The 23,595-nt window shown below is 39.6% G+C and overlaps 1 protein-coding gene across 3 annotated transcripts in view; it reads right to left on the reverse strand.

Moving 5' to 3' along the window:
• The window catches only part of SS18 (SS18 subunit of BAF chromatin remodeling complex), a 42,944-nt gene extending 23,952 nt beyond the window's left edge, over positions 1–18,992 (reverse strand). Inside the window, exons 1-4 of one of the 3 annotated variants that reach the window (XM_038128003.1) lie at positions 18,642–18,992; positions 15,039–15,115; positions 13,688–13,772; positions 1,678–1,831 (exon numbers count right to left, since the gene is read on the reverse strand). In XM_038128003.1, coding sequence (XP_037983931.1) covers positions 1,678–1,831; positions 13,688–13,772; positions 15,039–15,115; positions 18,642–18,710 — 385 coding nt within the window. In that variant the 5' untranslated portion in view covers positions 18,711–18,992. The remainder of the gene's footprint in view (positions 1–1,677; positions 1,832–13,687; positions 13,773–15,038; positions 15,116–18,641) is intronic. The other 2 variants (XM_038128006.1, XM_038128005.1) reach the window with 2 other exon arrangements.
• Positions 18,993–23,595: the final 4,603 nt, after the last annotated feature.

Genomic DNA, 23,595 nt, shown 5'->3' on the forward strand with positions numbered 1-23,595 from the left:
TCATCCTAAGCAGTTTATCTCCACATCCTCAGAGAGGACTTCAAACTGAGATGGAAAGAACAGAGATTCAAGAAAGGGAGTATGTTGGAGGAATGGCTAAATTAAAGCTTAGTTGGAAACTGTATTTAAGTATCTGTCTAGGTAAATACCAAAACAAAGCTATTTACCTTTCACATAGTTTCCTAAGAGCTCTTTTCTTATTCTATCTAATTACAAAATATGTATGTTTAAGGAGTGACTTTCCTCCCCCGTGGCTCTGCAGTGAAGTCATTATGCTCAAATTGTGACTTAGTAATCCTTTTCCTTGGAAAAGATCACTATAAAAACAATAATATGATTACACTTGAGGGTCAAAGAGACTGATTTTTGAGAGGCAATGCTATTCTCCATGGGAACTGATGGATCTTAGATGGATAAAGGATATCATAATCAGAATATCTCTGCCCTACTTAGGGAGCAGCCTATATTGCTCTTTACACTTCCAAATGCAGACCATGACCAACACGTATGATGAAACTAACTTCTCCAGATCTTTTACTGCACTTCTTACACATAGCCTCCGGAGGCTATTCAAGCTACTCTTTCAGAAAAGCCACCATTATCAAGTCCATTTTATCAAGATTTGCACAGAAATTAGACACTACAGCAATTGTTATATTTTTTACTTTGTATTAAGTTTTGCATAGTTATTACTGTGTTTGCTGTCAGGAAGGTTATCCTTGGCACCAGTGAGAGATGAATTTTCAAAGATCCTTTGACAATAGTTTCCTTCCTTGAAAGTATCAATACCTTGAGGAGCCTCCATAACAAAAAAAGGAAGGGATCCTGAACAAAAGCAATCCTGGGAATACAATATACAATTTTAAGCTGAAAGTCATTTCACATGAAATAGGCAGTATGATTTTACAAGTGGAAATTCAGGAAAATAGCCTCTATATAAAGAAGCATGCTCTTCCACTGCCTACTCCACTCTGATCCTACTGCTAAAGGGAATAGTTACCCCGAAGCCAGTATTGGTAGGTACAATGTGGAATTTTATCATCCTCCTTCTCTGCTCTGTTTCTGTCTTCCCAAGTACATTTCTTTTTATTACAAAACAGGATGGCATAGAAACTGACTTAAAATTTACACCTAGAACAATAATCTGGAGGCCATTTCTTTACAAATCCCTTACGATTCAACAAATCTTCAATAATAAAGAACACAGGAGATTAGTGGAAGCTGTATAAAAGCAATCTTTTTTTCTTTTAAACATTTACCCAAATCAGAAACAGCCGCTTTCAGATGTATCTATTTTATTATTATCTAATTATTTAGCTACAATGATTTCACATTATCTTTTTATGGAAGGATTTGTGTTCACTCAGCCACAGGCCAATACCTTTCCCCAGTAAGCCCTCTAAAGCCAGCTGTACTGCATGGTTTCAAACAGACTAAATTTAGCCAGTTCTGTTCATCAGAGGAATGCTGTGTGTCAGCTACATCAAAGCCCAAGGGCAGCCTGATAAACACTGAATACAGGTCACGTAGCTCTGTAGCTAACAAACTCTAAGAGAGCTTGTACTCGGGGGCATTCAAAGCAGTTTTGTCATCAACAATCTAGTATCCCTTGAGCCCCCATGTCGTTTCAGTTGCCAGGCAACGCTGGTGTTAATGTCTTAGAGGAGAAAAACTTACCAGGCATCTGGCCGTTCATCTGGTTCTGCATGTGTGGTGCAGGAGGGCCCCCACCTACCATACCATCTGAAGACATGTTGTGCGAGCGCGGGGGTGGGGGAGGGCCGCTCTGACTCATCCCGCCCGGACCCATAGGCATATTCTGTGTGGGTGGCTGAAAGGAGACAGTTTAGTCAAACACGAGAAGCAGTTAGTCTGACAAATATATTATATGTACATATGGTACAGCACTTGCCTATATTGTTCAATGGCGTATGAAAGAAAGCGCTGAAACGCATTTCTTTCTCTATCTGATATGTTTAACTCCTCCCAACATTAATTCTGGCAAAACGTTTAACACTTTAATCAATTTTACATGAAATATTACATGCAGACAACACCACAGCATCTTTGAGCACCACTTTAAAATAAATATAAAAAATAAAAATCAATGCCTCATTAAAAAATTACATCTGAACAGTTTAAGATTGCTGGAGTCACTCCCTTGCACACACACAAAAGCTTTCATTCAACAGAGAAATAAGTGTTCACTGTAATTCTCTCACATCAACTATTTGTTGCTGTTAACAGACCTTGCACTGGGACAAAACAGGTACAACATGAGATGAAAGCCTCTGAATGCTCATAGACCAGCAAAAAATTTGCACCTGGGTGTGGTAAAACACTAGCGATCTCTTCCCTGCTCTCCCCCAAAGCGATGAAGGCCTAGTTCATAATTCCATGCCAAACACCCCCTACAGACTGGAAGCACATTAGTGCTGGCCTCCAAAGGTCCAGAGACAGCTGCCTAGAAAGGATGTTTTTGGCAAATTTCCTAATGAAATTGTGAGGAAAATAACAGAATAACCTTGAGAGTTCAAAGAGGGAGAGCAAGAAAAACAATAAATACATGGGGGAATTTACTGGTAGGTTCTACTCATAGCAATGTAAGGAGACAGAAAACTGCTAGTAGCCAGCTTTGTTTTCCTACTAAAAACACCTGTGAGACTCTACGATCCTTCTCACGTACCTTAGCCAAGCACTTTCAGGGGAGTAAAAATCATCTCAGTGAGAGCAAATTCCTGGCTCTCTGGCTTTTGAGGACTCTGTCTACAGGTTATAACTATTAATGAAAAACTCTCCCCATGAGACAACCACATGTGCGTTTTTCAACATTTCTCTTCACAGACAGAACCAAGCAGGTGAACCCTAAGTTCCTCTCTAGTCCAGTCCCTGCCTATGCCTACACTATTCACCAGGTTTATAAAGACAAAACACAATACAGTAGTAAAAAATAAGGCTTTCCCAGTGAGTGTATGTTGGAGATGGTAACAGCAGGGCAACACAGACACACACATATATTCACTTGCCAGGGGAGGGGAGTGAATGGTAGTAATTTTCTGTCTCAACATTTCTTTAAATACCTCAAGTAAGTATTATTTTCCCTGCAGTACTTTAAAAAATTCTTCAGGAAATTAGTGAAGCCTTTTTTTTTTTCAGCAGGAAGAAGGAAGGAGATGAAGAAAAATATAAGCAAGTAAGCAACTTCTCTTACTAAATTCCTTTCATTCCTCCATGATGAAGAGAATAACATTTTATAAGCAAAGTTCCTTCTTCAGCCTACAGCAGAAGCGGCAGGAGGTGGAGAAGGTAAGAGTGAAAGGCAGCTCTACCCTCCGAACACTGACTGAAATGCTGCTCCATTCTGCTTGCTCTTCCTCCACTACTGAGCAACCAAGGCAAGGCTGCATCCCCTCAGTTAAAGTCTTCTGTCCCTTCACCTTCAAAACTCACTATCATCCTAATTTTGCATTTAACAGAATCTAACAGAAATTATCTAAAACTGATATACCAAGAAACAAACAAAAAAGAAAACAAACAGACAATTTTCATTTTTATTTGGAAAGTATGTTCAGGAATACTATCAAAACCAACACACTTGGTAACCTCCACATGAACAGTCAGAGCTCAGAGCCTGTCCCATGTCAGCCCCAAAGAAGTCCCATGCCAAGAAACTGAGAGCAAAGTAAAAATCATCCAAGCTGAAATGTTTTTAGAATTAAACTTAACTTCTTCAATTTCAAGTATGAAACATTAGAAAGTCCAATGAAGTATTAAAGAAGATCAGCTCATACCTAGGTTTTAGCTATCCTGCATTTGATATTGTACAAACATGGGCATGTCCTTATCTGTGGAAAGAGTGACAAAAAAAGCTCCAAGGATTATTTAAACAAAACTATATATATTCCAACTCTATTTAGCCTGAAGTTTTCAAAACAACTATCCTTCAAGAACAACACTGCAGTTATCAAAAAGACAGCATGAGAGAGTGCAGACATGCAAGCACAGGGAACAAAAAATTGTTAAGGACTTTAGATACAAAAACCTGCAAGAGACTTCACAAACCACAGAGAATTAAGTCAATTGAGGGAGCAACTAAAAACACTCCAAGAGGTACTATCAGAAAGTAGTTCATAAAGAGGAGCTTCTGGATATGGAAACAGCCCAAAGACCTGTGTGAATCCATATCAGATTCTTGAAAATAATGCAAGAAAAAGGTCCAAGACGCTAAAAAAAAAAAAACAACCAATCTTCCATTAAAGGAAACTACCCTATTAGATAACTAGAAGGTAGACAAACACTATACCTCTACTTATAAAAAAAGTAGTAGGACCAATACAGTAAAGTCAAACCGTTCTAATTTACTAGAAATTTTTAAAAATATAATTTTTAGAAATACAAATTTTAAATTTTAAAAATATAAATTAAACCACCTAATTAACAGAAGCCTCTTAACACAAGTTTTTTGACAAAGCCCTTTGGAGCCATACATTATCACAATGGCACTGATCAGAAACTGCCCAAAGGGAAGTTCAAAGAGTGAAGGAACAGACAGAGCCCTCCTGAAAATATTTTAGTAAATGTCAACATGTGAAGCTACTGTAACATTACTGAAAATGTGGAAGAAAGATGTGGATAAATATATGGCAATTACACAGAACTGTAAACCACTTTCTTCAGAAAGAGGAAGCTCCTACTGCCATTAATCCAGAGAAAAAGTAACAAACAAAAAAGAATTTACCACAATCCAGAAAGTCTGATAAAAACTTTGGGTAAAAAAATCCCAAGCCAAAACAAAAAACCCAACAAAATTAACAGAAAACTCAAAACCCCATAAAATCTATGCATAAAATACCTGCAAATCTATGCATAATACCTGCGGTCACTTTCTGATTATCTTCAGTAATATCCAAAGTCAGGAAGAATACTAAAGAAAAAAATGCTGATGTATTTGATATGATAATACACATTCAATTTGGGCAAAGTAATCTCAAAAAGATACTGTAAAAATAGCAGGATTCTAAAGAGAGGTAAACAGAGATTAATAACTTTGACTGTTTCCATGTGAAACAGAAAAAAGGACAGATTTTTTTTTTCTTTTTGCATATAAAGGAATATAACTTAAGAGGATATGACAAAAAGACAATTTAATGTATGATACATACAAAAAGTAGATCATCCAATTTATGGTTTAACAAGAAAGAAAACCTCAGGAGAATAGTCAGTAAATTGAAGAATAACATTAAACATACAAGACATGCCATAAATCACATAAATCTGAGGTGTTCATCAACACAGTATGCTAGAACTATGTTTAAATAAGATTAAGAGATAATTACCCATACATATATGCAACAGAAATAGTTATATAGGATATTACATAGGATATTTTAAAAGAGCATTCCAAATCTTTTTGTCAGATCATAAACCAATCACTACCTGATAGTAATTAAAATGAAATGTCTCCTGCAGATATAATTATTCCCCAGTGAAATTCCTCCAGAGTATATTTCTAGTGGATGCAGACAGAAGAAAACAAGAAAAAATTGCTTTTAAATGGTAACTTCCCGATTTCTATTGGACTTGATCCAGACTTTTACAGCTAATAAACTTCTTTAAATTAACTTCAATTTAAAAATCCCACAACAACAAAAAACCCCCACCCAGCTACCTCAACTAGATTATTTAGTCTTTTTTGTTCCTTACAGAAGAAAATTGACTATCCCCAAGAATATGCACTACATATAGCAAAGACTTTTTAAAAGGCAAAATGATCACACAGTATTCAAAAGAAACAACCCACCCTCTGCAAAAGAAAAGCCACCCAGAATGAACCCTAACCATTAAGCCTAGATACGAAGGGTGAAATGACATCCAAACACAGTTAGGTTAACAGAACCAAAGGAAAGGCTACTTCCCTCCTTTTGCTGGAAGTGTGACAAAAAGGAATGAAAATGAAAATCACTGCTGATTTTATTCCAGTTATGTAGTAGAAAATGTTAAATATCTTACTTCAGTAAAAAGTAAATTAAAAACTTAGAAAATGTTAGCTTCACTTGCTAAACGCTAACTTTTTGCTCATTTCCCCAAACACACAGATTACACTTAGAGTAGCTATGAGCATTTAAAATTTATCAGAGCATGAAAAGAAATAATTATAAGCTATTTAGTGAAACTCTAGAAATTTGAACTGGAAAAAGACTGAAACTGACTCAACAGTTGCAAAAAAATAAAAAAAGGAGACATGAAAAAAAAATTTATATTTTAAATGACAAGTTCCAGCAAACTAAATCCTACTAAATCCAAAAGTTATTGAAAGCATGCATTAAAGACAACAGCTACACTGCATTTTTAGAGGATTTTCTTTTAAATAATAAAATAGATCAAATACAAGACTCAACAATAAAATCTCCTAGGGTGAAAATGCGTACCTGAAGATGGTAAGATTTTTCTTACCACCACCAGCAGGTTCAAAGATTTGTTTAGGGAACATCTATTGTTATAAAAACTGAGGTGGAATATCAACTCAGTCACCAAAAAAAAAAAAAAAAAAAAAAAAAAGGGAAAAACCAAGAAATACTGTTAAGCACATTAAAACACAATATTACTAATCAATACAACTAGTAATAGATACTTAAGGTACACTATCAAAAATACAATTTTCTTCAAATTCTATCAGAATTACATTTAAAAGCTACAGGAAATGCAAATATAAATAGCCCTCTTTTCTTTCCAAGAGAAGCCTTAACTCAGGATTTAATCAATCATCTTTGTTTTCAATTCTCAAATACCATTTTCTGCAAAGCAAATCACCCCTTCCCAGGGGTTACTCTGCCCTGCTCATATCACATTGCTAATATCACAGGACCTGTCCCAGTCTCAGAGAGCAGTACTCTGCTGATAGGTGGTGATGGCACCTGTGGAGGTACTTACTGAGGTGTCAGACTGGGAAATATGATCGTAAAGGAATATGCTTTTGAGATTTGAAAGAGCAGAGATTTAATTGGGCTACAACTCTTCCTCTACAAGGTACAGGGTATTCTAGTACTCAGTGTCTTCAGTGAAAAAATAAACACCTGTATCAATTTTCAGCTAGTGTAGTATTTGGGGGTAGGGAGGATTTCTACAGGAAAAACATTTACAATCATTTCTAAATAGTGAAGTTAACTATAAATGTAATTTGTACTCTCACTGTTGGATTACCAGTTGTGACTCAGAGTAAAGAATTTTAAATTTAGAATGACAGCCAGTTTATACATCTTGATTTACATCAGTATCTTCAAAAATCAGAGAAATTATGACTTAAACATTCTGTTTCAAGAGGAAATTGAAATCTTTAATTGTTTCAAATTGCCTATGTCAATGCATAAAAATATTTCACTGTCCCAATATTCTTTACCAACATTTTAACAAATAAAAATTTAACCCTGAAATATCTGATGTCTTCTTAGCAATAGCTACTTTGATACTTATAAAAATAATCCTCCACAAATTCTTTGGGGGGCTGTAGTAGAACTAAAAATTACTTAAATCAGAAATTTTAAAAACTGTATTAATTCATATAGGTTTATTAAGAGTGACCATGAATGACTTAACTGTGGATTAATTCTATTAAGTAAACTATAAACTATTAAGTCAGGGATCACTGAATTATAGAAACCAGACAACTCCTGAGGTGCTCTGTAACTCCCCCATAAAAAGCAGTTCCTATCTGTCCTCAAAAGCTTTGTGTTCCACAGCCCTTGTCTCTTTTGCTGTTAAGATGATTTAACGTTTGGTCTGATACTTACAAGTTTGGCTTGCATTTAGTAGCCTAAGAGAAAAAAAAATCCACCTCTGTTCTAGCTAAAAGGCTTTATGTAAACTCACCTAAAGCAGAAAGAATCCAGCAGAACTCTCACAGCAAGGCACTTGGGAAAGAGCAAAACCATACAGCCTCTGCACCTATGTTACCAGACTACCTGGTACAGCTCTCAAGAAACAGCCTACAGTTGAAAAGGTATTTATTGTGCAGATACTGCACTACAGAGAGGCAAATGACATCTTTGAGTATGAAAGAATTACACTTTGGAGCATACTCCACATTCAAGCTGCCAGTGATTTTTACTGATTTCTAAATCAGCCACAGAAGTTCATAGGCAATAGAAGTAGTTTTCTGTGTACAGTGCACTAGCTCCCCGTGTGGACACACCTGATTAACAATACATGCAAAGTAGCCTACAGAACTCAGAGCAATCCTCTGGTTTAAAATGGCAGCTATTGGGCTCCGAATTCACTCCTAACATCCTAACAACAGAAATTCCTGCATTCACTTTTTTTCTTAGTGTAGTTGCTGGGTTAAGAAGCTCCCACCAGTGACTCTTATTTCTAACAGTACCCTTGCAGTTGTGCCAACACAGCCGCCTTCTTCTCTTTTATAACATCTTAAGGAATTATATTTTTTTTCAAAACTATTTAACATTTAATCAGAGCAATTATTCTTCAAAATCCAAGCTCCAGTAATCACTAATAGCTCCCTTGCCTCTTGACAGGAAACATTCAACCTTCCTTTTGCTCGGTTTCTCTATTAATCTAGTTTACAAATAGTTGAACTTGAACTGGGCATGGACTTGTGTTCTGAAAGGTTAATGCAAAATTATGCAGCATACTCCACATACCAGAGATTTTCTGCTATGCTACCTGTCCTGATTTCTGCTGGGATAGAGTTGATTTTCTTCCCAGTAGCTGGTGCAGTGCTGGGTTTTGGATTCAGTAGAATAATGTTGATAACACGCTGATGTTCTAGTTGCTGCTAAGCAGTGCTTACTCTTAAATCTAAGATTTTTTTGTTTCCCAGGCTCTGCCAGCAAGATGTGCAAGAAGCCAGGAGGGAGCATGGTCAGGACAGCAGACCCAAACTGGCCAATGGGATAATCCATGCGACAGAGCATCAGACTCAGGCTGGGCACTGGTCTGTGGTTTTACTGTCTCATTTTTAATTACAATTATAATCTTATTGTAATATTTTATTTGAATTATTAAACTGTTCTTATCTCAACACATAGGTTTCATCTTTTTTTCTGATTCTCCTGCCCAGCCCACTGCACGGGGAAGGAATGTGTGTGGGGAAACCAAGCAGTTGCATGGTACTTAGCTGCCAGCTAGGGTTAAACCACACCACCACCACAGCTATCAACTTTACCAGGCATTTGGTGCATAAGTGGACAAGAATCTCATTAATTTAGGATTCCTCTCATCCTCACTAATAAAACTCTTACTTCACAATTTTATTTTAAAGTGTGAAAACTGAGCCATACCTTTATTCTCAGGATGCCACCTTGTTTTTTTCTTTTTTCAAGAAAAGCCAAGTCAAGGTAATTCAATTAACATATATTTTAGACAGCTTTTGTGTTTAAAATAATGGCTACTAAAAAAACAGAGTGCACAGCTCATTTCTTAAGACATTTTTTCTACAACCACATCACAAGTACATTAAAACCATAGATTGAACATAACGCCTTTGAAAAATAAAGTGTGTAAAATTACATGAGAGTTTTCATTGTTTGAGTGAAACCATGCTTGTATTGAAGATTCCTATTTAGCCTGCAGAGCTCCACAACTTAGAACCATTAAACATCATTACTAACACTTCATGAAAGCTTCTCTTCAAGTTAATTTTTGGAAGTATTTTATTATTTTGTGTATGGGCAGCGGTTGTGTTTGGTTTTGGTTTGGGACATCTTTTTGTATTAGTTTGGTTTGTTATGGTTTCGGTTTTCTCCTGTCTTTTGAAGCAGTTACTTAGAAAAGAACCAGCATTTCAGTGCTTGTTGAGATTAGATGGACTCCTTTCTAATCTGTATGACAAGTTTGGGAACAGCACAAAATAAGGGATTTCACAGGTGCTACAAAAAGCTTAATTTTTGAAAGAAATAGCTCAAGAAAAAAGATATTTCTGGTTTGTAATTAGAAAGTTTATTAATAACCTTTACAAAATTATGAAATTTAGAAAAACTATTTAATGCAATATCCAGATTCTTCTATGACTTGGACACAGCAAGTTTTCTTGGAAGTCATTACACATACAGACTGTAACTTAGTACTGGAAGAAACTGGCACTTCCAACATAAAAGAAAGCTCAATGTTACACAAGTGAGTAATAATCAGAAGCACTTATTTTCAACACCTTGAAATACACACTGAAATCTCATGCTCAGCATGCTGACAGAATGTAAGAAAAACAGAAAAAAATCACTTCTTATACTAAAAAAAAGAGGGGAAAAAAAAACACTCCCCACAAAACAAAAACAACAACAACAAAAAACAACCCAATAAAAACCCACACACCAAATGTGTTCCCAAATAATTCCTGCAGACCTCAATATCTGCCCATTATAAAATGGAAAGTTTTCCACTACATACCAAATAAACTGACAGTCATGGGTTGTTTCCTTAAAAATATCTGGCAAAATGAAGACATACAAGAGAGGGAAGATGTCCAAATAAAAAAGCTGGGGGTTTTTTTATTCAGTAGTCTTCAATGACTTTTTAAGGGCACTAAAAACACTTCAGAAAACAAAAAAATATAAGTCAAGGAGGATGCTTGTTGTGCAGTTTCAAATTTCACGTGTTTAGAAACAAACACACACAATACCTCACCAGCACTTCAATTGCATCTTTGCTCTCTACAGTTCAAGGACATCAATACCTTGCTGTAGGCCTCCCTCAAAAGCAGCACCAGTAAAAAATCACAAGAAAGCAAGTGTTGCATTCCTTATGGTGCAAAAGCCCTTTCTGGGAATCTAGCTTATCTTTACCATCATAAGGTGAGGGTAAAGAGACTCTTGACTGTGATCCAAGAATACCAGCCACAACTCAGAAAGAGACAGCAAAATGTTACATCAACTTCACTTGTGAACTTAGTCACTGCTCTAATCCAGCTGGGAAGACACTACATAACAGCCCTGCTGTTCACACAGCTGAGAAAAGACTGGTTGACTCTAGAACCTCACACTTTGTCTTTTCATGTGAAAGAAGGTGCCTTACCCAAAAGTAATAGTTTAGTACTCTAGCAGGCATATAAGACCACAGGAGCTTTCTTATGACACTGGATTTTCAAAGTTTTCCTGGCTCCCTTCACCCAGACTCTGCAGCGCTTGCTTTACCTGTTTCACCTTTCCACACTTCCAGGTCCCAGTTATATAAACATTTCTCTGCACAGCACTATAGGATCACTACACTTTTTGTTCTCTAAGGCAATACCACCAGAGTTTCAGAAACAACATCAGTCATTCCATTAGAACAGTGAATTCTGAAAGGCAAGGGAAAAGGTACGACAGCCAACTACAAGCACTTTTCCTAACAATATAGAGCATTAAATATAAGGAATACTGCTAGAGGACACAATGAAGTTCTCATAAGGTTGGAGTAATTTTTGCTTGTATTAAGAATTTCAGTGAACCTGGTAACTTATGTCTTATATTCAGTGTGAATGATATCTGAAGAGAAGCATTCTTTTTCCAACCTTACTTTAACACACAACTATTACTTTTTATGAAATGCTTTGAAAGTTGTGGAATTTCTTGAAAGCTTATTTACCTGATTAAAAAAATAACAGGATAAAACTTAAAAAAGAAAATTTGGTCTACTGGGGGGAACAATCTTCCCAAAATGAATAGATGAGACACAACCTAACTTCAGAAGGTATCCAAACTCAAGGTCTCCTAACTTCTGTGGAAAGAAAGTGCACTTGGAGTAGCATAAAACTGATATATTTTAGTATTAAAAACAGTGGATGTCTACACACAGAGTATCTTGCTCTGTATTTACTGTTACCATCCATACCTTGAATTTACTACAACTGATCACCTGCTGATTCATAAGCATGGTGAAGAGAATCATACTACCTCCAAGTCAGCACGAGCCTCATCAGCTCCTACCTGGAAAACCACTGGAGGAAAAGACTATGAAGTAGCTCATCTTGCATTGAAAAAAGAAAGATAACATGATAGGTCACATGTTCCCAAATTCTGTTAGCTAAAATTTACTAGATATATACTAGCAAGACAGAAAGAATTTAAAGAATATTTTCCTATAAACCCCAACAAAAATCATCTTGTCTGATTATGCTACATTTTGGGACAATCTTCGAAGATTGTAGGTCAGAGCATCTACATTTAGGTAAGACTGAAGATGAAAATTTCATTTAGTATTTTTGAAAGAAAACCCAAAGAAGCCCAAGAACCTTTATTCCCTTCCTCGCCTGTCCAAAAGAGACTTTCTCTACCCACTCAAACACACACGCTATGCTATTTTTCTCAGTACCATGGAATATTCCTGTCATTGAAGATCAGAAACACACTTCTGTACAGATCTGCAAAAGCATCTCCCAGCCTTACCTTCATTTTCTTTTAGGAAGAGAATGTCATCACATTCAACTTTAACAACAGGGCTGTCCACCAGGGACTAGGATAAGGTCAAATTCATTTCCAGTTATCATCAGAACCAGGATACGAATTAAGCCTCCAAAAACATATTAGTTGAGGAACAGCCCTCTTAAAGGGTTCTTTCCCTCCCCCTCAGCTACAAGCATGGATTTATAAAAAGAGAAACTTCTACAGGCACAACAGGTTGGACATAATAAAGCATTGTTTCTATAGTCCTCTAGGTACCAACTTGAAAGGATGCTTCGCTAGTAGCAATGATTGGAGAACACTTCTTCAGAGACCAAAGAAAAGTAATTCAATTTCAGTTGGTGAAAACTCATATCTAGGAATGGCTGTTTTATAGACATTCTTTTTAGCTTCATTTTGCAGAAATGAATCAAGACTATATTAATTCAAGAAAAGTCTTATTACCAAAAAACAAAGAACTTCCTTGTGTTACTCACAATGAACTCCCCAAGCTTTCTGATTAGCATAAAAAGCAAACAGACAGCAAGCTATCTTTACGCTGCTGTTTCTTTTCTTACTGCCGCATAAACAATGGAAAAAGGGAAAAATTTGAGGCATCTTACAAAATACAGAGTTCAGGAATACAGATTCAGAAAAAAATTCAGACTAAAAAAAATAGCAAGTAATATCCAAGACACGTAAAGTGATGCAGTGTTTCAAGGGCCTCTGGGCCCTTACTTCTTTTGTATTATCATAATCCACCTTAAAACAAGGTTGCTTTCCAATACAGGAGAGAGGCAAAGAATTTGAGACTCACCTAGAAGGTGGAAAAACAGCAAAAAATTTACCCAGCCTCATTCCACTGGGGCAAGAGAATGAATTATATTCCAGTGAAAAATAAAAAGACAAAGAAAAAATCTCATTCCCTCACCTTTTCCTAATCTAAGAGGAAAAGAGTACTGCTGTAGTTGACTAGGAACCATACCACTATAGTTTGCAGCTGAGAGGGAAAAACAAAAAAAGGAAAAAAAAATCTGTCTTTGAGGCAGACCAGATAGTTGAGCATTGCATATCTAATTCACAGTAAGAATCTGCATTTAAACAAGTCAGAGTTCAAGCAATACCTAAGCAGTGAGATTACTCCAAATAAAGCATAAAGAGAGAGCATCATGTATTTACTGTAGAGTATATCAGAGGCCAAGTGTTTGGTCATTATTTCAAACATTTGGTTGGTTGGTTTTTGGTATGGGTGGGTTTTGTTTTACCTTCAGGAATTCAAATAAAATATATTTCCTACTTTTACACTATTTTGTACTTACTGCTGGTAGTAGAGACTGCATGTTCTGGTTGGAGTCAGCTATAGTGGCTAGGTAAACCAAGTTTGTATGCAGCATCTGCTGGTATCTATCAAAATAAACAAAGCAAAACAAATCATAATTCATAAATACAGTAACATTAGAATTTACTTTAATTGCACAAATGTAAAGAAAGCTACTTATGGAAAACAAGACTCAAGAGACTTACAAGAGTACCATTACTAAGAATCTTAACCCTTCTCCCTCACACTTATCTATTATCCAGTCTTTCCCAGACATGTCTCCATCATATCTGTGCCTAACTGTACTACTGTCTTGCTATGAAAAAAATCTAAAGCTGGGTGACACTGTTCTCACTTATTTCACTTCCTGCCTTAAACTAAATCACCAGAATACATACAGGGAGTGTGTTTGTGTCTGGTGTAATTTCCATCACAAACCAGAGAAAGAGAGCTGCTTATTATGTCCCCATATTCAAGATATCATAGATTTACATGACCACATTTCATCACATCTCATTTCATCCAGAGGTTTAGAAGTTTGCTATGGAATATTTTTTTCTGATAGAGAACCACAGTCCTGATTCTCAGTATCTAGCCCATAGTCACAAAAAACAACCTTGAAAGCTGGAGCAGATTACAAGTACATAACTACAGGCTTGCAAACAAAAGTAGTCCCTTAAACCAAAAGCAGCTATTATTTATGATCCCACTCCTATTCCCAGATTACCAGTTCTCTTGGCAAGGGAGTAGGACATCCCATCTGTCCATATTTGTCTGATTACATGGGTGCCATCATCACCTCATGCCAGAAGACTAATGGGAAAATAACACTCCTTAACAATTCACTCCTTCTATAGTTCTCTCAGATAATTCTCCAAAGACCCCACTAGACAGCAAGTCTATGACAGATATTTTGGCAAGCTAAACTTCTACAACAAGCCTGTTTGTTCTTGGCCAAGTGAAAAACAGGTAGTTTTCAAACATGCCATCAGGAAGAATAAAGGTCTATTTTCCTACATGATTTTGAGAATTTTTCAAACAAAACTACCTCTTCCCAACGATGTAATTACAATACAGAAGAAGAAGATCTTTGTTAGACAGTCCTTGTTTTTATGAGCATCATCATCATGACATCAACTCGCAGTAGGCAAGTTGCAACAATTCAGTGACAGAAGTTATACTCACAGAACAAATAAAACCCACCCACCCCCCACAAGGATTTCAAGTGTAGTATCTGTAGCAATGGTTTTCTCCACAGCAGAGCTGTCCTGTAAGGTAAGTTAAACAAATCAAGAATGATGATCTAGATGAAAATTCACCCAGTCCATAGTAGGTATGGATTAAGGTCTTACTGAGAGCATTCAGAAGTCTTTCCCTTGTTCTGATAGTCCATTATACACTGGATAAGATGATTGTTTTCATCCAACATCTGAAACAATAAAGAAGAAGTTTGAAGTAAATTCCACGCTCTTTTCGGAAAGAAACTGAAGATAAATTTGAGTCTTGAGTAATGCTCCCCTTAGTTTTAAAAAAATAACAAAAAATGTTGTTATCCTGAAAGTTCTACTTCACCACTTATTTGCAAAACACTGTTATGCTCCCATTTCCTCCCTCTGATCAGTTTCACAGGTTTTGGTTTAAGGGTTTCACAGTACTACCACCAGCAGCCACATTTGTGAAGTATCCTGTTCAAATACCTATGCTGATTCTGCACCAAATTTTTAGGAAGTTTTAAAAGTTTTCTGCATTCCTTCATTTGATTGCTAACAAGAAATTCACATAAAAGTCTATGCCCCAAGCTTCCCTTTGCCTTCTAAAGTCTGCAACTGCTTATAAATTTAATTTTAAAAGGCACTGAAATTGTTAATTGATGAAAACTGAGCTGACCAGATTTGTTCAAAGCATATGCACTGGAAAGCCAGGCAATATTTACATGAAGAATCTCTAACTAAGCTGCATTTTATAAATATTTGGTATAATGGCACATTATGGTTTAGGAATGGTATTGCCCAATGTAGTATTCCCACTGAAACACTCCAAATCATGCATCCCTCTCCCTTCTGGTAGGGTGGAGGGGAGAACTGGAGGTACAAAAGGTTAAGACCCCCAGTAGAGATACCAAAAATTTACTGGAAATACCAGTGAGATAAGAAGCAAACAATACCAGCAAAAATACTACTAATGGATGGTACAAGAGGGCAAATCATTCACCTGCAAGTGCTCATCACACAGAGCCCCCAACAAAGCCTGACGACACCACAATATGTGACCCCATCCCCCATGCCCGGAAAATGGAGTGAGGTGCTACAGAATAACCTCCGGGTCCATGCCTTGAGCCCTCCTGGCTGCTGCAAGAATTAATCCTGTGGTGGCCAGGACCAGGAAAGATGAACACAATAAATCTATCATACTTCAGCAGTGTCCATGAAAATGAACACCTACTAATTAATTTTCTCACCAAAAAAAGAGTAGTTCTAAAAATCACAGGAAATGGCCAATTTCACAACTTTCTACAAAAAGTTCATGAAGTCAGAGTGTTCCAAGCTCTGTAAACAGGGAAAAAACACACAGCCTGGTCTCCTGGAGTGCATGTGGCCCACACTCACCTATCTAGTTCATGCTCTGCACTCTGATCAGGCAAGATTCAGCAGAACCGTGGCTAATCTGAGCCTCCAGCCAAGTTATCCAAGTAAACTTAAAGAAATGGAACATTTACTACTAAATGCAAAATTCTGCATCAATTTACTCCTTTGCTTTCTCTCAGGAAAGCTAGTTTAGATTCCTTTACCCAGCTACTGATTTTCACAAAACCAGCAGAATCTTAAAACATCCCACAGATTCTCTCCTTCTTCCAAACATGGCTGAAACTAGCCATGACTAGACTCATTCTTCCACAAGAAAAGCACAACATCATTCTACAACCTTTTTTTCCCTAAAAAAATTCTACAGGGAGAAAAAAAAAAAAAAAAAAAAAAAAAAGAAGTTGTGACACTTTTTTCTGTACCTAATCCATCTCTACTATGAAAAGAGTACAGAGTCAGAAACCTTATGCAGCTCACTCAGGACTTCTATCCAGTAAGAATGAGTCAGTCAGCCAAGTTTTCTTAAACTTTAAACAGTAATTCACCAGAATGGACCAGAATGATCCCAGTGCAAGTATTCTATCTGAAACTGCTGGACCTGGAAACACATTAATTAAGCACTAAACACAGACATAACTGCAGTATTTTCAGCTACTATGTGAGCCTCAGAAAACAGGCAAAGCTACAACTGCACTCTCTGAAGAGAATCACAAACTCACTGCTACACTGGCACACAGCACATGTACTAACTTCAAGTTTTGTAAGAAACACAGTGGCCATTTTCATCAGAAAAAGGAAAAAAGGATATAGTACCTTTGACACCAAAGTCTAATAGAGCACTTACAAAGGAAGCTGTGAACCAAGGCTCTCCTCAGAACACCTCCCCCAAGGCTCTCCTCAGAACACCTCCCATAGTCCTGAGGGAAGCAGCAGATTCTTAAGGCTTAGCAGACAAGTAGACCTCGAAACTGCCCATTAGACGGTAGTATTCTTCATTGTAGCCATGTAAGCCAGACCTCTTGGGAAGGAAAGGACCAGAGGGGGGCAGGAATGCTAGGGCTAAGAGGAAAGGGAACATGAAGGAATATAACTGTATCCTAGGTGGGGCTGCAGACAAGTTTCACCAGTTTAACTGAGTGTTTGCCGAGCAAAAATCGGGATAGTTATAAACATCTACCATCGAAAGAGAATTTAGTTTCCAGCTGGATGAAGATACCTTCAGGGCTTTTGACAACTTAGGTACATTACAGAAATTCTTTAACTTTAACTCTGGGATTTTGCAGACGCATTTCCTGGTACAGACGCAGGAAAACTTTATCGTCTGTATTCTCCATGTGAACCTCAGCATCCTGGAAGGTGAAGGATACACACTACCTCTGTGCAGCTTTCCACCCAGTGGATATGTATTTTTCATCTACAATTCCCAAGCACTGACTTCTCCTACAGTACCCTGGAGATTCCCATTACAACTCTAGGGTCTTCTTGAGGTCCATATCGCTGCAACACCTGCTTTGTAGAGGTTCTAATTCTCTACTAAATCAGAGGCTAGCTGTATCTACCCAAAGGACTCCTCCACAGAAGAAGCTGGTACCAATCTGAAATCTGTTTGATCCACGACCACCCACACCAATGACGGCACGAGTCTTAAGTTCCTAAATACCACACAGTTGCCAGTGAACTTGAACACGCTCCTTTGTTGCTGCTATGCATTATTATTAATCCTGCATGTGCTTTTCTTTGATCGCTTTAGCGAGTTAACTTGCTCCCTCCCACACAAGCTTAGGTGGAGTCGTCCGGAGCCGCTGTCATTGGCTCCGAACGCGATATTCTTCTTCAATCACACCTAAGGCTTACTGGGAGGCAGCCTTAACCACCAGGTCGACCAAGTTTGGGAACTGGAGCCGCCTGCTACCCCGCAGCGCCCGGAGTCGGGCAGAGGGTCTGGAGCAACCCGGCTGCTGTCCCACTGTCAGAGCCCCCCCCCGCAGGAAGGACTTACTCGACTCCTCCACTTTCAGGCCGAGTTCTCTCGGTTTAATTCAGGCCCGCGGGGGCGATCGGGGTAGCCCAAGGAGGAAGAAAAAGGAGGGCTGGAGGCGCCCAGGGACATCGCCCGCCTCCGCCCGGCGCCTCCCGCCGGCCCCGGGACCCTCCAACAAGTGTCCAAGTGCAGAGAGAGGGGCAGCGCCCCGCCAGGGCCGAGCCCCGGGCACAGGGAGTGCGGCCCGGCCGCCTCCCTTCCCCGCCGGGGCCTCGGCGCTCCGGGCCCGAGCCGCCGCCGCCGCCCCCGTTCCCCGCGCGGCAGGAAGCGGCAGCTGCAGCCCCCGGGGCCGCCCGGGCCGGGCCGGGCCCTCCTCTTCGCGCCCTCCTCACCTTCTGGATGGCGGCCGGCGTGATCTCGCCCTTGCCCCGCTGCCTCGGGGCCGCGAACGCCACCGACATGTCTGGCGGGTGCCGGGAGGCTCCGCGTCCGCTCCCGCCCGTTCGCGCGCGCGCCCCGCGGACCCAGCAGTGGCGGCGATCCGGGAAGAACGCGGCGCGCGAGGGGGCGGGGGAGCGCGCCCGGTGGGACGGCCCATCCCCATCCCGCCGGGGGAAGGGGTTAAGGAGGACCGGCGGCTCCTCCCTGCTTTTACCCCCTGGCGAGGGGGCGCCTCGATGAGACCGTCGCCGCCCCGCACGGCCCGGCCAGAACACCTGGACCGAGAGCCGACCCTGAGCCGCTTCGAAAGTGATCCCCCCCGCACAGCCTCGTCACGCGCCTTTCCTGTCTACCCCTTTCCCTCCGCCGCGTTGGTACGTTCCGGCCCGACGAGCCTCATAGCAGGGAAGTGGTACGGTCGACTGGGGGGGAGGTGACGGTGCTGTGGCGCGCACGTTGCAGGGGACACGCTCGGGCTGTGCCGGGCGGCAGTCTCTACTTCCCCCTCTGCCCCGTGCCGCAGTTGGTTGCACCCGAGGAGGCCGCTCTGGCGGCAGCGCGGGGCGGAGAGGGACGGGATGGGAGGTGCTGAAGGGAGGCGCTGGGAGTTGGAGGGGACTTGATCTGGAGCGCGTCTCCTGAGGAGAGCCTGCGGAAAGGGATCCTGTTAGTCTGCAGAATAGATGATTCATTAATGCATGTACACATCTCAGAGGAGGGTGCCAAGAGAGTGGTGCCCAGCAACAGGACATGGAGCAATGGCCATAAACTAGAACACAAGAAGTTTCCTCTTCGACGTGAGGAAGGACTTTTTTACATGGAGGGTGGCAGAGCACTGGAACAGGCTGCCCAGGGGCTCGGGGCGGCTTTCCCTGAGGGCGGCTGCAGGTTCCCTGCCCTTAGAGTGAAACAGAGCAAGAAGAAGCTCGGTTGCAACATGAAACATAAAATTACAAACGCTGGAAGCCCTGAAACCAGCCTTGATTTGTTTCAGTGTGGCCACTGGAGGGAATCTCGTCACCGAAGAGCTTCATGAACAAGTTTGTGAAGTCTAAGACAGACTTTTGGAAGAGTGAAGAGTTGCAACAGGCAATGGGTACAGGGACATTGAAAGTTCCCAGTCAAAACATTTTAAACCTTCTTTTTCCTGGGCACATCCATTGCTCAGCCTGTGTGGCATTCCCGTGCTGCACTACAGGCTGTGGGTACAGAATTCCTTGCCTTTGGCCAACTGGTGGCTGCTCTTGCAGCTGGCCAAGGTGTGTGTGCTTCCATGACTGGTGGGACACTGCCTGCCCGGTGACAGGATACCACAAGATGTGAATCTTGATCCTTACTTGCTTGCTCTGTTTCTCAGCAGTTTCTGATGGAAGGCCCTGGCTCTTCCCTCCAGCCCTAGCTGGCCTTTTTGGTCACAGCACGCATTTGTCAGCAGCATCCATGGCCACCCCATGGCTGTGCAGCTGCTTCCCAACTGGCATGGTCTCTCCTCACACTGGGTCTCGGCTGGCTCCTGTCCCCAGCCCCATGACGATTACTCGTGCTGGTTCTGCTGTCTGAGGATGTGCTGTGACTGCCCCTTGCTTTTTCCCTTTGACAGCCAATTCCTGGGCTTGCTGGCTCCAAGCTGTTGTTGCATTCCTACAGCATCCCACTCCCCATGGCTCGCCACCTGGGCCTGATGCTCTGTGTTACCAGAATGACACTTCTTCTGCCCTGTCTCTTCAGATTACACAGGACCCAGAGTTGATGTGATGCTAATCTGGCTTGCTTTTCTCCAGGAAATATCTGTGCCTCAGTGCTCTGTAGGTTATGCTAAAATGGAGCAATGCCAGCATGTCCATTACTTCGTGTTTCTAACCATTTCAGTCATCACTGTGGTCCATTTTTTGGACTATTTTGGTCCATTTTTTCTGTCTGCTACACACTTTATCATCACCGTCATCATCATCATCATTGTCACTACTATAATACTTGTAGGAAACCAAAAATAAAAAAAGAGAATTTGAAGAAACCATATTTTTCTAAAGTTGACATGCTTCATGGTGATCTATGGTTATTATTACATGGTCTTGGAGTGAGCTCAGAGAGTAACTGTTGTAGTACCTGTGTGTTCAAGTTGGTACTTTTTTAGTTACTAAAACAGCAGCAAAGAACCCTACGAGTGAAGAATGCATGAGGGCCATGGCCAAATCAGTGTGTCATCAGAACCAACCACCTCCCACCCAGTTAATAACAGAATTATGAAGACTGTTGTTTTTTTTTAGCATATACTTGTCCCTGGAGAACTGGTGAGGCGTCTGAAAGTGTCCCAAGGCATAGCAAACATGTTCCCATGAAATACACTGAACACTGCAAATGCCACAAAATGTTTTTCCTTTTTCACAAGTGTGATGTCCAGATGCCATGCTCTGGTTACCCGACCCCTGTGTATAAGGTACTTTGCACTGGGGTGTCTTGGTGACAGCAATGTTTGAGACAATGTGGGTTAGATACCAGCCACATAAACAGTGCTCTTAGGATCTGACTGTTCCATTTTGTTCTTCCAAACTTTCAGGTTGGCTTTTGAGTTGAGGGGGAAAAAAAAAACCAGTTTGTGGGAGGCCACAGGTGAGGAACCGTAAAACGAAAGGAGTAATTTCCCATTTTATTTCCACAAATGGTCCAAACTAAATATGTGAATTCTTTTAGTACATTCCTATTTCCATGCAAAATACAGGACAGCAGTGTTTGAAATGCAACTCTGTCAGTTTTTAGAAGGAAGATAGAAAATCATTCATTCATAGTCATTAAAACTATCTCCTTTGCCTCATTTTGTCTGAGGATTAAATAAAATTCTTCCTTTTTTTGCCATTTGTGATGTTTTTTTGTTCATGTGTTTAACATTTTGGACTTCCACATTCATAAATAGCAACAAATCTAAACAAACATTGAAAAAACCAAGTTTGGAGCTCGGGTTTTTTCACATGCAAAGGGAAATTCACATTCAAAATCAACATTTAAATAATGGCACAGATGCATACAAGCAGGGAAATAGATAGCTACAATGGAAATGTGCCACATGTCTCAGAACACATAACCACAACAGGGTGTCTCTTTTATGACTTCCTTAATGCACTGCAATATGCCTGGATATCAAAGGACATATGGTATATTTTCCCTTTAATTGCACATTTCTTTGCTCTTGTGAGTTACTCACAACCTTAACATTATTTAATTGTAATTTAGATGCATAAATCTCAGTCATCATCAAGAGTTTCAAATGCAAATATGTTTCAATGCGATCCTATTTCCACCTCTATTCCAACTTTTGTTAGTGTAGTCTTTCTTTTTTTTGATGTGCATTTGAGTATGTCATATTTTTTTGGAGAGAGAAGAATTCAGACAAAGGAGGATGAGTCCTTTTCTGAAAGACTTTTTCCTATGTTTCCAACTCATATTTCTTAGTAACAAGTTGTTTTCTGCCACTTGTATTATCTGAATTTCCACAGAGTCACAGACATTTCCATCCAGAATCTACAGAATGCTGATTCATTAACATTTTCAAATGTACATTCAAAATTTAAAAAATTTAAATGTAGCATTTATGAAGCTATATATGCAAGAACAGGACAGCAAAGAATTTTATGGTAGTACCACTTCCTTAAAAACCTTCATTACTGCAGGTCTTGGTATGAAAGTTAAAGATTCTTCCTATGAGCCAGATGTTTCTTAGACAAAGCTTTTAACATCTTTTTTGGTGAGACCACCTAATTTTGTGATCTCACCCCAACTGACACCCACTTTATAATAAGAATGATAACTCAGGATCTACTGATAGTAGATAGGATAGTGGTGAACTTGAGCCTCTTTTTCAGGGTGGACTCCTTTTTCATCTTGAAATTAAAAAAAAAAAAAAGAGAGAGAGGGTGTTTATACTGGTGTTTTGTAACATCAATAATACCATCAGGTAACAGAGCAGATCCCAAGGAAGAAGGGTCTTCTGGTAGATGGGTAGATGAAAAAGGAAGATGGAAAAATGCCATTTTTGGTTTAGTATTTCTTTACCAACTGAACTTGGTTATCTCATAACTTTTTTGGGATTTTCTACATGCCCAGTGTCTGTGTTAAGTCATCTTGTGGCAAAATGAAGCTTGCACCTGAAGGTCTGCCTATGTAAATGGTTGATGTTCAAATTCTGTCTATTTAAAACCCAGCAAGTTGTTATCAAAATGTACAACAATATCAGAGTGGTTTTTAGGGTAAATGGTTCTTTTTGCTTTAAAAGGGATGATGCTAACAGAATAAATTTGTCTTGAATTTATTTTGCCAGCTTCTTGCCTGATTGTTGGAGGTTTGTTTTTTTTTCACAGAATTTTGTAATTTCCATTCTGCATTGGCAATTGCATGGAATAGTAATAAAAAGTAGCACATGAAATGCAAGCCTATATGTTCCAGTATAAAATGAAGCACTCAAACAGCACTGCACACTTCAAGGATATTGTGGCTCTGCCACATTCCAGAGGGGCAATAACAAACCCAGAAAAAAATCACTGGGATGCTAAACTTTTATTTTACTACCTGTCATTTTAGTCTGCAAATATAAATATTTAGAATAAAGAAGCTCACAGCAGGTTCAGCAGTTTGCACTAATGGGAGTAAGTGCAATATCTGCAGTGAGAAAATCTTTCCATGTCCTGATTTTATTCTTCAAAAGGGAATCTCCAGCTACTAGGAACATATGCTATAAATAAAAAATAGCAGAACATCTAATCTAAACCTCCTTAGAGCTTCAAATTCCTCAAGTATTCTTAGAGGTTAATATTTTATTTTATGGCACAGAAGCAAAGTGGTACAGTTCACTAACTTCTTCCATTTTTGAACATCAAAAGCAAAGCAAGAAAGACAAACATGAGAAGGCACTGC

Source organism: Motacilla alba, chromosome 2 (genome assembly GCF_015832195.1).
Source record: "Motacilla alba alba isolate MOTALB_02 chromosome 2, Motacilla_alba_V1.0_pri, whole genome shotgun sequence".
NCBI lineage: Eukaryota > Metazoa > Chordata > Aves > Passeriformes > Motacillidae > Motacilla > Motacilla alba.